The sequence below is a fragment of the Alligator sinensis genome, unplaced genomic scaffold (assembly GCF_000455745.1).
Source record: "Alligator sinensis unplaced genomic scaffold, ASM45574v1 scaffold941_1, whole genome shotgun sequence".
In the NCBI taxonomy this organism is placed as follows: domain Eukaryota; kingdom Metazoa; phylum Chordata; order Crocodylia; family Alligatoridae; genus Alligator; species Alligator sinensis.
This window is the reverse complement of record NW_005842163.1, coordinates 919,077-931,910: the sequence shown is the minus strand read 5'-3', so window position 1 is coordinate 931,910 and position 12,834 is coordinate 919,077. Positions and strand designations below refer to the sequence as shown.

The following is a 12,834-nucleotide window of genomic DNA, read 5'->3' as shown; positions in this document are numbered from 1 at the left end:
CAACTGACCGTCTGAGCAGAGCAGACAGTTCTGGCTTACAACATGTACTGAATTCAGATGAGGTCTAAGAGGTGGGATAAAGATTGGGGGCTGGGCTAAATGACCCTTGAGGGCCCTTCCAACCCTATGTCATTGGGACGAAACACTATAATATAAGTCAGTGAAGGAATAGGGTGTGGAATAGGAAAGACAAATGGACAGAGATGGGTGTTGGAGTAAACTAGGACTGGTTGGGCAGAGACTGGGACAAGATATGTGGGAAAGAACATGGTAGAGCGAGGAGGTGAATGAGACAAACTGGATGAGGCACTGAGAGTGCAGAAAAGAGTAGGACTGAAGAAGACACCAGCCTAGGACAGAATAAAGAGAGAAAGGACATAGCTTTGGAGAAACGGGCAGAAGATCCTCTACTTCCTGAGCATGTTCTCCACCAGTCTCGAACCCTGTTTCCCGCCATTCCTCACCAAAAACCTGTGACACTTATTGGCAAAATGTGTGCTTCATCTACAGCTGGATGGGGGAATAAATGTAGTACTGAGATTTCAAAAGTGTTCCACATCAGGATGAAAGCAAAGCATTTTTAATTTCTTAATGGGGAGGGGCCCATGGGGAAGAGACAAAAAGAGAAACCCAAAGTATAGTCTGCAGGGATCCACAAGACCATGTTAAGGTAGTATTAGAATAAGGACATGATAAGTAGGCCACATTTGGCTGATGACGTGCACTGGGCCCTATGCATAGAAGGTCCCTGTAGGTAGCACAGCCAATGGCTTTGTAGTGTTAGAGCCTGATGAAGTGCAAAGTGGTGGTTTGCAAGAAATTCTGAGCCAGTGGTCCATTGGGCCCAAAACCTAGCACAGTTCTTGGAGACCCAAATTAGGTCCAAGCTCTGCCAGAGCCTCACTTCCCCATGACTAGCACTATGGATGAAAAGGACTTGGGGGTCATGATTGACCACAAGATAAACATGAGCCTTCAATGCGATGTTGCGGCTAGTAAAGCGACCAAAATGCTGGCTTGCATCCATAGATGCTTCTCAAGCAAATCCCGGGACGTCATTCTCCCCTTGTACTTGACCTTGGTGAGGCCACACCTGGAGTACTGCGTCCAGTTTTGGGCCCCACAATTCAAAAAGGATGTGGAGAAGCTTGAGAGTCCAGAGAAGAGCCACACGCATGATCAGAGGTCAGGAAAACCGAACTTATGATGACAGGCTGAGAGTTATGGGGCTCTTTAGCCTGGAAAAGCGCAGGCTCAGGGGTGATCTGATGGCCACCTATAAGTTTATAAGGGGTGTTCACCAGGATCTGGGGGAACGTTTGTTCACCAGAGCTCCCCAAGGGATAACAAGGTCGAACGGTTATAAACTACTGCAAGACCGTTTCAGGCTGGACATAAGGAAGAACTTCTTTACTGTCTGAGCCCCCAAGGTCTGGAATAGCCTGCCATCAGAGGTAGGACAAGCACCCACATTGAACGCCTTCAAGAGAAATTTGGATGCTTATCTTGCTGGGATCCTATGACCCCAGCTGACTTCCTGCCCCTGGGGCAGGGGGCTGAACTCGATGATCTTCCGAGGTCCCTTCCAGCCCTAATGTCTATGAAATCTATGAAAGACTAGCAAATGCTGTAATAAAAGTGCACATGCGTTATGGTATAGTCTTTAATTGTATGATCCTGTACTATTATTTTTCCAAAAGATACCCCCAGCCCCCATCCACATTCAGTATACAGGACAAATCTGCTCTGCAGATGGATCAAGGTTGTTTGGTAAAGGGCACAGAAAACTTGTCTGTGGGGTCCCTGCCTTATTGGTTGCTGAAATCGGAAGGTGTGTAATGCACAAAGCTGGAGATTGCAGGAAGAGAAGGGAGGAACTCTTGGGGTAAAAACAAAAATTTCCCTTGCCTCTATAAAGATTTATCTGGCAGCACAAAGCAACAGCAAATAGATGTACATACCTCTTGTTGCACTACAATGACTGCAACAAGAAGTAGCAATAAATCATGCTGCTTTATTACAGTGGGCATCTATTTGCTTTATGGTGAGAAAGCATGGGCAGGCAGAGTGCCCGCAATCTCCCACTAGCCTAAGCAGGTGCTCCTAAGGCTTGAGGAGCCTGGTTGTGTGCATCCTGGGATTCCTGCACAGGATCCGGCCCCTCAAGCCCCAGGAGCACCTGCCCAGTTTTCTTTGCCTCCAGAGACGTGGCCCCAGCAATCTCTGGAAGCGGGAAAACGTGTTGCCCGTTCTCCCACAAATCAACAGGAGGGACAATAGGCAATGTGTGTTCTGCCCAATGAAGCGGATCAGCTGCTCCAGGATGTGACCCATTGCATTTGATGCCATCTATTTCTAGCCTTGATTAAGGCAGCTGAATGCTGCCCTGGAGGATTGGCTTCTATTTGTGACTGCCACAGAGCTCTTGTGTGATGCGAGACAATTAACACAATTCAGACTTTCCCTGGGCGGGCGATCAGTACGCGTGCCTTCCTTATTTTCTGGGCGCCCAACTAGGTACACCGGGGGCTGATTTGCAGAAATGCTGAGCACTCGCAGCCGAAAAGCCCATGAGTGGGAGCTGTGCATTGATAACACCAAGGAATACATCATAACAGTGAAATGAAAGGGCTGAAAAAACAGGGCGGAGGCAACTCAGATTGGATACCCAAAATCAGCCGAAATATTTAACATGAATCTTTCTCCAGTTCAGATCTGCCTTTGTGAAAAGAGGCTAATACCATTGCTTCGCCTCACAGGGAAGTTGTGAAGATAAATTAATTGATGTTTTGTAAAGCGCCATAGAAAAGCCTGGGAGGAAATTAATAACTCTGTCTTCAGAGCTGTATTTGAATAGTGTGCAGGAGATAAGGACTGGGTCACAGATTGAACAAGGTGGAATTTTATAGCTCCAGCATTAACCAGACAACTAACAAGATGTACGGGGGTGGAGGAAGGAAGCAATTAACAAGATGAAGGGGGAAGAATGGAGGGGCACTTTGGTTCTCTGTGGCACTTTTCATCCATACCGTAGCTCTCAAAGTGCTGTACAATAGTGTGCAAGTAGGACCATCCCCATTCCACTCTCAGAGGCACTGAAACTATTTTCAGTATCCCACCACTGCAGATCTAGGAAAAGAATTCATATCTTTTAGCTCCCAGTTTAATGCCTTGTCCACTAGACCAGAATAAGTAATGGGATTGCTTGGGTGCAATCCTAGAGCTTGTGAGCACCTTGATGCATATATGTGTTTGCAAAACAACGATATGCTATCAAATTGCTTACAGATAATTAAAAAAACCATTGGAAATGCTGGGTTTTAAAGAAGGATTTATAAAAGAGACCAGAACTGAGTGTCTTACAAGTCCACAAGTAGTACAGGATACCATGCCAGTAATCTCTTGTATCAAAAATGCATATTTTCAATGACAGTCGAAGAGCATAGGAAGTTGCTCATCCATAAAAGTTGCATTTCAGCAATATCTTTCTATCTCTGGAAAAAACTTGAATACATTTTCCTGAGGAAATCTGTTTAGCATCAAAGCATGAAAGCAAGCTTTGGTTTTAGCACAGAAAATATTGCCAAATATTAACATATTAAATACTCACTAGAAATTGATAAAAGTGGAAATTGTAGGGTTTTCGAAAATATTTCTCATCATCCCCATAATACAGGTGTTCACAGGCGGAGTCGTATTTCAGTTCTCGCCAGTCTCCATTGTAAACATACTCGCACTGGCCTCCATAAAAATTAGGATCATATATATATTGTCTTTCATCTTGTGTAAGAATATTGTATCTTTAATGCAAAGACATCATGCAGAAATTAGTTGTTGCTTCTCTTTTTTTGTGAAACAGTTATCATTATGTTTTTTTTCACCCCTGCGTTGGCTTTCCACATCAACTCTTGGACCACCAGTAGCAACGACTCAAGATCTTCATTTTCAAAAATGGGAGAGGAGAGACAGATGCTACCCCGCTCTATATCGTTGCTGTGTCCTGCAGGAACTGGCTTAGAATAATGTTATCTCCAAGTAAAAATAAGACAGACTAATAATAGCCCAAGTTATTTCACAGGTAATGTCATAGCATCTTAAGTTAGATATGGAAAAGACTAACTAAATCATCCTGTCCATCTCTCTCTGTCAGCATAAGATGATTTTCTGATGATTTTCATTTTAGGAATGTGGGCGCCAAGAAATCTAGCTCTGCGTATTTGCCAGCAACCAATTATCCAGAAATTGCACAAGAACATTTTATTCCACCCCCTCTCACACCCCAGGGTCACAAAGTGCCCAATGATCAAATCCTAAAATGTGCCATATGTGAAGAGTGGGTGAGCCAAAAGGAGGAGTCAGAGCCTTGCTACTGCAATGGCAGGAAACCAGTTACATTAACGTTTGCTAGTGTTTTATCCAGCACAGATCTAAAAGTCCTAATCAGCGGGGAGCCCATCTTGTCCCTCAGGAGACTTTTACAGCATAGCACGTCTCACTGTCACTAGAGCATTTCCTTGATATCTTTCTTGATCTCATTTCTTTCCTCTTAGTTATTTTCCCATTTACCTCTTCCTCCATGGGGAGTTGCAGCCCTCTGTATCTTTGCAGGCTGTTTTCACTTTGCCAAGCTAAACACAGTTGTCTTATTTAATCTTTCCTCACAAGTCATTCCCTCTGGCTCGCTGGTCATTTCTACTGCTCTTCTCTGAATTCCCTTTAGTTTCTCGACGTCCTTTGGTAACCTGACGGCCCCAAAATGAAAGCACTGTTCCAAGCACAGCAGCCAACGGACTCATGGGGACCTAAGGCTAAGGCATATTGGACGACCCGTGATTGCCCTTGTTACTCACTCCTGAAACCAGCTCTGGTTCCAAGTAGATATCAGTGCAACTCCTCTGAATGGAAATCCTCTCTAAGGGTAAGAGGCTAAATGCCATTACTTTTGTGCTCTAAGACAAACAAATCAGAAGAAAATGTAAAAGTTGACGTTTAATTAAATTTAAGACAGGTAAGTTATTGATAGACTTGCTCACATCCTATTCCTGGGTCCTATTTAATTACTTGGGAATTTTTCCTTTTGACTTCAAAAGACATTGGATCAGGCTAATGTAGAGACTATATAATGGTTCTACATTTCATTGGCGTCTCAATTTAGACGGTAAAGTCTGTGGGGCAATCTGTCCTCCTCTGTTTGTACAACATTATTTATATTGTCAGAGCTCAGCAAATTAGAAAAAAAAAATTATGGTATTATGGTATTTGAGCAGCACACAAAAAAAATCCTGGTTTGATTGAAAGAATAGAAATATAAATGAATTACTCACCCTTGCGCTGCTCTTTCAGCTCCAGGAATTGGGTGCATATTTTCACAGAGGATTTCAATATCGGCATCCTCACAGTTGTTCTCATCAGACCCATCCCTACAGTCTCTGTCTCCATTGCACACAAGGTGGCGTTTAATACAGCGGCCTGAAATGCAGAGGTGCATATTAATATTTCTTATCTTTTGAATCTGTGTGTAGTCTAACTGGATGGTTTTTAAAGTCCCTGTTTCCTTAAACAAATTATTAAAGCTGAATCAATCTGATTTCCTTCTTCCTTACTCAAAGACATGTCCCAGTGATGGGAGTTCTGGCTGACTGAGGACCCTATGGGTAATCCCAGAATCAGTGTTCAGGGACCAAGAAGCCCTTTCAGAGCCTAAAGTTTCCCCTTGGGAGAAGATGAAGGTTGTACAAAAGAGATGCAATTTGCCTTCGCCTAACACAGGCAACACTGGCGACAGAAGCAGCATCCTGCAAACTGCTGGCTCAGGTCATTTCCTCCATAACATAGTTTCATAGTTGCTAGGGGCTGGAAGGGACCTTACAGATCATTGGGTCCAGCCCCCCACATGGTAAGTTGTCTTCCATGCGTGAAAAAAAAATCACATAAGCCACAATCAGGATAAATCTCCACCGGGCACAAAAGCCCAAGTGGGTGGAAGGTATGCTCATTTACCTTTTCTGGCTCCAAGATCAGTGGACCTGGCCCCCTTCCTTGTCTTAGCAAGCTAACAAGGTGCCCTTGATACTTTAATCACAGAAAGCTGGACAGGGACCACTGTTTAAAATCACTGTAGCCAATGGTTGCCACAGAATAGAGTTTATAATCCCACCATTGTTTCCTGTATGGAGGAAAGTGTGGTATCTGAGTAGCATCAGCAGAAATGGTGCCCGCTATGTGATTTCCCACTTGTACAACAATGTCTGTGGGAATCACATAGTTCCCTTGTGAGGTGCTTCAGTAATTTGCCTTTAAAACCATTGTCAAGGAAAAATGTCTTCCTCCTCAGCCCCAGACGTGTCTGGTTTTAGCAGAGTTGATGTGATCCTGCAGTGGGGAATAGATGGGAGGCCGGGCAGGGAGCACGTATGCCTCGTTCTTCAGACGCCCCTGTAACCCCATCAAGCAGGAGGTTTGAAGTCCAGCAGAGGAATGGGAGCAGAGCTCATGACTCTGTGATTTCTCCACTGCAGAGGTGTGTGAAAAAAGCCTGTAGCAGGCTCACCTTTCAGAGCTCGGGTTGAGTCCCAGGCTTGAGATCCTGCTGTTTTGATTGGTGGAGCCCATCCACCAATCAGGAGGCAGCAGGAGAAATAAAATCATGCCCCTTTCCTGAAGGGAGGGGGAGAAGAGCTCGCCTGGACCTGATTGAAGACTGCAAACTGTCAGGTCTGGAAGACTTCAGGGGCGGAGCCCTGGAGCGTATAAAAGGAGTGGCGTGCCCAGCACAAAGGGCAGATGCGGCGAGGAACTCAAGAAGAGCGGAGCCAAGAAAAGCTGGGGAGCTCTCCCCCAGCGAGCAATAGGCCCAAGGCTCCTGAAGCTGCCCCTGAGGAGCAGCCTTGGGAGCGGCGCGAGACCCCTCGGGGTGTAGATGGTGCACAGGGATGGTGTGTGGAGACCCAGCGCTGGGAACACTGGGAGACTGCTCAGGCGCATCACAGTGCACAGTTCGGTGCACGGAGCCCAGGCTTTGGGAGCTGCAAGCAATGACTTGAGCCTGCAACCCCAGCAGGGCCTTGGGGCCCACAGTGAAGCTCAGGCCTCATCTCCCAGCAAGCATCCAGGTCCCACGGTGCTCAGGGTGGCGCATGGGTCTGAGCCTTGGGAGCTGCTTGGGTTAGCCACCTGGCATGAGGATGGCTGGCTGGAGCCTGAAGGGCCCAGCCTGTGCTAAGAGAGCCCTCAGTACCAAGACAGGGCACGGGGAAATGGTAGTGCTGCAGCGTGAGGCCCAGCACTGAGGAGCCAGCAGCAGTGGTACAGCAGCTGAGAGGAGCTAAGCCCTCGGTGCCCAGAGCAGGGCACAGTGTGGAGAGGAGCCCAGTGGTGCAGGAGAGGCCTGGAGAGGTGCTCCAGCAGAGGAGACCCCATTGAGCTGTGCCCTGACCACTGCCACCTGAGGGACTGTGGGTCATTGGGCCCTTGGGTCCCACAGGGGAAAGACATTTGGGGCGGGCAAACCCAGAGAAGGGGCTGGGTGAGCAGCCCCCCACCTAGTAAAGGTCCTAAGGGGAGGGGCCCCTGATGCTTCCTGGACACCACCCCCCAAGGGACCCCATTGGAAGGAGGACTATCTCTTGCCATGGGTCAGGGACTATATTAAGGAAAATGATGTTATTATGATTGTTCATGTCTTCATGACATGATTGTTCACGCCTTATATTTTGCAATTGAAAGGTTGTATTGTGATGTTGTAAATAGTGTTATTTAGGGTTTGACCTTGGTTATTGGTTAATGTTCACTGTAAATATATGTCTATGATATTTAGGTTTATGTTTATGTATATTATAACTCAATAAATTGCATATAGTTAAAAAGTTTGGGGCTTGGGCTAACTCTATAGAAGAAAGAGGGACCTGCTCAAAATGCTGGCATCCCTCTCACAGCACCCCCTCCTGCCTACCCATCCCATCCTATTGAGAATAGGGCACACCCTTGGGTGTACCCAGGTTGCAAAGCCACAAGAGGTATTTCAGTATTGAAGCTGAAGTGATTTTTGATGTGCTTTCATAGGCTGGGTGAAAGGGAGAATGCCTCTCTCCCTGTACCTTTGAATCTCCTTACTGTTATTTAGGCCCAGAGCCAGGACAGGAGTTTGGTCCTTAACGTACAGAGACAACCAGAGTCAGAACCATTGCAAACCTTTCCAATGCTGCATGCAGCGGAGATCAGCTGAAAAGCCTGCATTGGGCACCTGCTATGTTCCAAAAAATGGATCTGGTGTGTGGGAATCTTGTCAAGTTTGCTTTGCCAAGGCTCCAGTATGAGTCCATTATCCAAGAACATGTTCTTGAAAAGGACTAATCGCTTCTCCAGTTGGCTAAATGGAATTAACTTTGTCAGATTAATGTGCAGTTATATCCGTTCAAGTTGCAGAAGGTGTTTTGGGAATTGGCTACAATAAACATATTTCAGAAATGAATGTCTGCAGGAAGCACCATGTGAGACTGTGCGCACCACTGACAGCTAGCAGAAAAACCTAAAACATGAAGGGCCAAATCCTCAGCAAGCATAAACCAGCATTGTTCCAGTGACCAGAGGAGTGATGCTGATTTTCACCACCTCGAGGACTAACTATGGTACATTTCCTAATTTTTATAAAAAGAACATCTAATTTTTAAGAACAAAAGGGTAAGGTATGTTGATAAAAATATGTGCATACAAGCTAATTTTTCTGGGAACTTTATTGTGGGCATTCAACATAGGCAGGGTTAATCACAAACATTTCTGTCAAAACTTTTTTCCAACAGAAAAATGTTTTTCCGACTAGACTTTTTTTCTCAAGCATTGCCTGTTTTCCACAGTTACTTTCAGGTTTTCATCAGAAGCTCAACAACAAATATCCTAAATGACTGAAATACCAGAAGTTGTGAGGCAACCAAAAAACCAACATTCAGGTAAGGTTATATACTTCCTATTATGCATTTCCTTCCTGTTATTCAAGGGGAAGAAAGTGGTGCACCATGGGAAATGTAGTATACTCAGAGATAGTGTCCTATAGATGGGACTAGAAACCAAGGTATCCAAATGACAATTCCCATGAAGTGCTCTTTTGAATTGAAACATTTCAGTTTCCTGTATGCTCTTGAACAATGTACATTTTACATATGAAGCCATTCTTTTTTGGCCATTAAACTATGGCATACATGGAGCCCCTAGAAAAAGAAGACTATGTAAAACAGATGCTTCTTTTTTCTTACACCAGGACAGCCAACATTGTTGGCCAAATAATAGTGACTCCGCAACTCTGACAGATTGCACACCACCAATTTAAAACAATACAACCTTTAGTACCACCAGCAAATTTTCCAGTTCAACCTTATGTACTGCCAGCAAATTTTTGTCATATAAAGTAATTATAATAAATCTGTTAACATGTACCACCGACAGGTTGTCTGCGTGACATTAGTGGTATGCGTACCACAGATTGAGAACCGTGGGTCTAGATTCCCCTAGCAATGGAAACCACCCCAAAGCTTCATTGAAACCATCAGAAAACATGTTGCACCACCTGAAGAACTGGTCCATGGTTCTCAGAATTCAGCCTCTCTCCCATGGGAGCTGACTTAATTTTTCCACACCTTTTGATAGACTTCCACTCACCTGTCTCCTCACACTGGAAGTCTTTTCCACAGTTTCCTCCTACTTCACATGTTCTGGTGGTTCGGCATGCTTGTTCATCCAAGAGATGTCCAGCACATCTGTTCCCTTTAAACTTAGCAGGCTGTAGCAAAGTTCTGTACCTGTACTAAATCACATTATAAAGAAAAGAAAGAAATTAGCCAATAAATACAGTTATACCCAGTAAAGATATGATTTTTATTAACTGGATGAAGCGATAAAAGATCTCCTATAATTTACCCTTTTTTTAAAGGGTTTTAGTTATTGGGCATAAAAATATAGCACACACTAAAACTTTATCAGTAGGGTTACTGCTGCCATCTATAAAAGTTAGTTGAAAAGCTTGGCAAGGCTGAAAAAAAAATCAAGTGAGATGCAATACGGCCAATTCCCTTCCTTCTCAGGCATGTTTGTCCATTGAGTTTAGCAGTTACTCCTGGTTTAAGCTTGAAATGAATAATTCCTATTATTTTGAATGGAGAGGCTGTATTAAGGCATCTAACTAGATTGTACATTATGTACAGCTGTAGCTCTTTGGGACTGTGGAGTCTTCAGTTCTTGAGTTTTGTTACTTACATATTTTAATTAACCTTTTGTTTCTAAGGAAAAGCTAAGCGGATGCAGGATTCTGTGAAGGAAATGTATTTACAAAGCCAATGACACAAACGGTGAGCTTCTACCTGAGTGGCAATCACATGGTTATGAAACACTGAATAGATACCTATGGAATGCTTTGGTCTTTTATTCATCCCTTTTTTCTACAAATCCCAGGCAGCAAATATTTTTAGGTTGAATGCAGCGGCGATTTCCACAGCAACTGTCTAAATCTATAATGCCACCATCTAATAATTATTTTGATTGGGCCATGAGGAGTCTTTTTTCTGGTTTGGCCCTGCAAAAATCAAAAAGCCCAGAAGAGATCTGGATCAAAATATTGACTGTGCTAGGTTTCTGTTTTAACTCATCTTCATACAGTTAAGCATAAATTAGGCTACTTTGGGTTTTTGCAAAAGCATATCATTGGAGTTAGGTTTAATAAAAACCAAAATTAGGTGTGAGCTCAACCAAACCATTGACATTTAGGGAATTTAGAATAAAAAACTTCAAGTTGGGCAACTCTTTAATTTTGGAGATTCCTCTTAGGATTTATCAGGCTTGAATGAATAGAATAAGGATACAGAAATAAGAAGTTTGTGCAGTGTTAAATTTTACCTTTCGTCATACCATTCAGAATCACTGCCTGTATCAGGAGTGGAAAATAGTCCAGTAATGCTAGTTGACTTTTCCCTGCTCTGGATTTTTTTTATCTAGTTCTGTGCTTTCCAAGTGGTATTAAATGTACATGTATTGCATAGTGAATGCAGTGCAAGCTGTGAGGATATCGGGCAGAAATAGAAGCAAAAATCCTAACAGAGAGGCACACAAAATGTACTGGCAGATTCTGATGTCTCTCAAACCAGAACGGAAGGTGGTACAGGATGCACCCAGAGGGTGGCTGTGATGGCCCCTGGTGGCTGCCTTAGTCCTGCCCTGCTCTCAGTCTAGCTCCTCAGCCTGCTGCCTCGCTTGCTATGCTTTGATGCTAGAGATAATGAAGGGAGGCTGCCCTCAGAGTTTTAGGTGCTCTCTCTCCATACTCAGTTCTTTTCTCAGGCTCACCTTGGCCCACCTAATTTGGGCTCTGATCCTATCACCCAGTCTCTCAGCCTTGGGGCGCCAACCCTGATGGTCCTCGTCACTTCAAGGGCTAAATGTGTGGTCTCCAGCCTCCCCTACAGCCATGTCCATGCCTCGCAAATGTGACTTTGCTTTTGTAGGGGTTTCACATCTCTAGGCCCCTGGGATCCCTGGCCCATGCAAAGTTACTCACAACCTGTCTCAGCCCTCCTAGCACCCCTGACCCAGGGCAAAGCTGCTCTCTTTATATGCCACCCCCTGGCTCTTTAATTGGTCTCATGCTTCTGAGTCCCTGACTCTGCAGGTGTTGCTATTCCGAGTTTCTAAATTGGGTGCCCTTCAGGCACCCCGAAGGCCTCCTATCCACCCCATTCAGCCACACCTGGTCGTCCAGTGTTACTCTGTGCCAACTCCAACACCTTATTAAATCCCCTCTGGGGTTTCCCAGGGTTTCAGCCACTGCTACCCTGGAGCTGCTACCTCTTGCAGCTTCCCCACGTACTGGCGCTGCCCGGAGTCCCCTCTGTTGCATTTGGGCCAGCAGGAGTTTTGTCTGCAGTGGGGTCTGGACCAGACTGCCTCCTCTGGTTTAGGAGCCAGGCTTTAATTTAGGCTGCAGTTCAGCCCTCAGCTTGCTCTTGGATGTTGCAGTTGAGACCTAATCTGCCATCACTGCCTCCTTCCCTGATGCTCTTTTAACCCTTTGTGGGTTTCCCTGGCTGAATATTGCTTCTCAGCTGGCCCCCAGCCCAGCTGCTTAATTAATTGTAGCCCTGCAATGCTGACTGCCTATCTCTCAAGTAGCCAGGCTTAGGAGCCGCTGGTACAGAAGGCCCTATCTATTTTATGTATTGTAGATACAGAAACAGAGATTGGGAATATAAAGTGAGTATAACATATAAGCTATGACCAAGGCTTATGCTATGAAGGTTATGAAGGTATAGGTATATATGAAATTTTACAGAAAATAGAAAAAACAGAGCTGTCAAAGAAAGGACTTTCTATTAGAATATTTGCATTAGGAGTCAGAGGAACTAGATCTAGACAGGTTACAGGGGTGGGCAGATGAGAACATGATGGGTTTCAATACTGACAAGTGCAAGGTACTGCACCTGGGGAGGAAGAACCAGTAGCATACCTATATGGCTGGGGGACTCCCTTCTCATCACCACAGAGGCAGAAAAGGATCTTGGAGTCATTATTGATTCCAGAATGAACATGGGCCGACAGTGTGGGGATGCGGTCAGGAAGGCTAACCTCACCTTGTCATGCATCCACAGATGCATCACGAGCAGGTCCAAGGAAGTGATCCTCCCCCTCTATGCGACACTGGTCAGGCCGCAGTTGGAGTACTGTGTCCAGTTCTGGGCACCGCACTTCTACTTCAGGAGGGATGTGAACAACATGGAGAGGGTCCAGAGGAGGGCCACCCGCATGATCACGGGGCAGCAGGGTAGGCCCTACAAAAGGAGGCTACGGGACCTGAAC

General features: G+C 45.1%; 1 protein-coding gene across 1 annotated transcript in view; it reads right to left on the bottom strand.

Moving 5' to 3' along the window:
* Window positions 1-12,834, bottom strand: part of C8A (complement C8 alpha chain) — a 36,594-nt gene that overhangs the window by 19,342 nt on the left and 4,418 nt on the right. The window contains exons 3-5 of the mRNA XM_006025733.3: window positions 9,652-9,796; window positions 5,325-5,469; window positions 3,611-3,800 (exon numbers count right to left, since the gene is read on the bottom strand). Coding sequence (XP_006025795.1) covers window positions 3,611-3,800; window positions 5,325-5,469; window positions 9,652-9,796 — 480 coding nt within the window. The remainder of the gene's footprint in view (window positions 1-3,610; window positions 3,801-5,324; window positions 5,470-9,651; window positions 9,797-12,834) is intronic.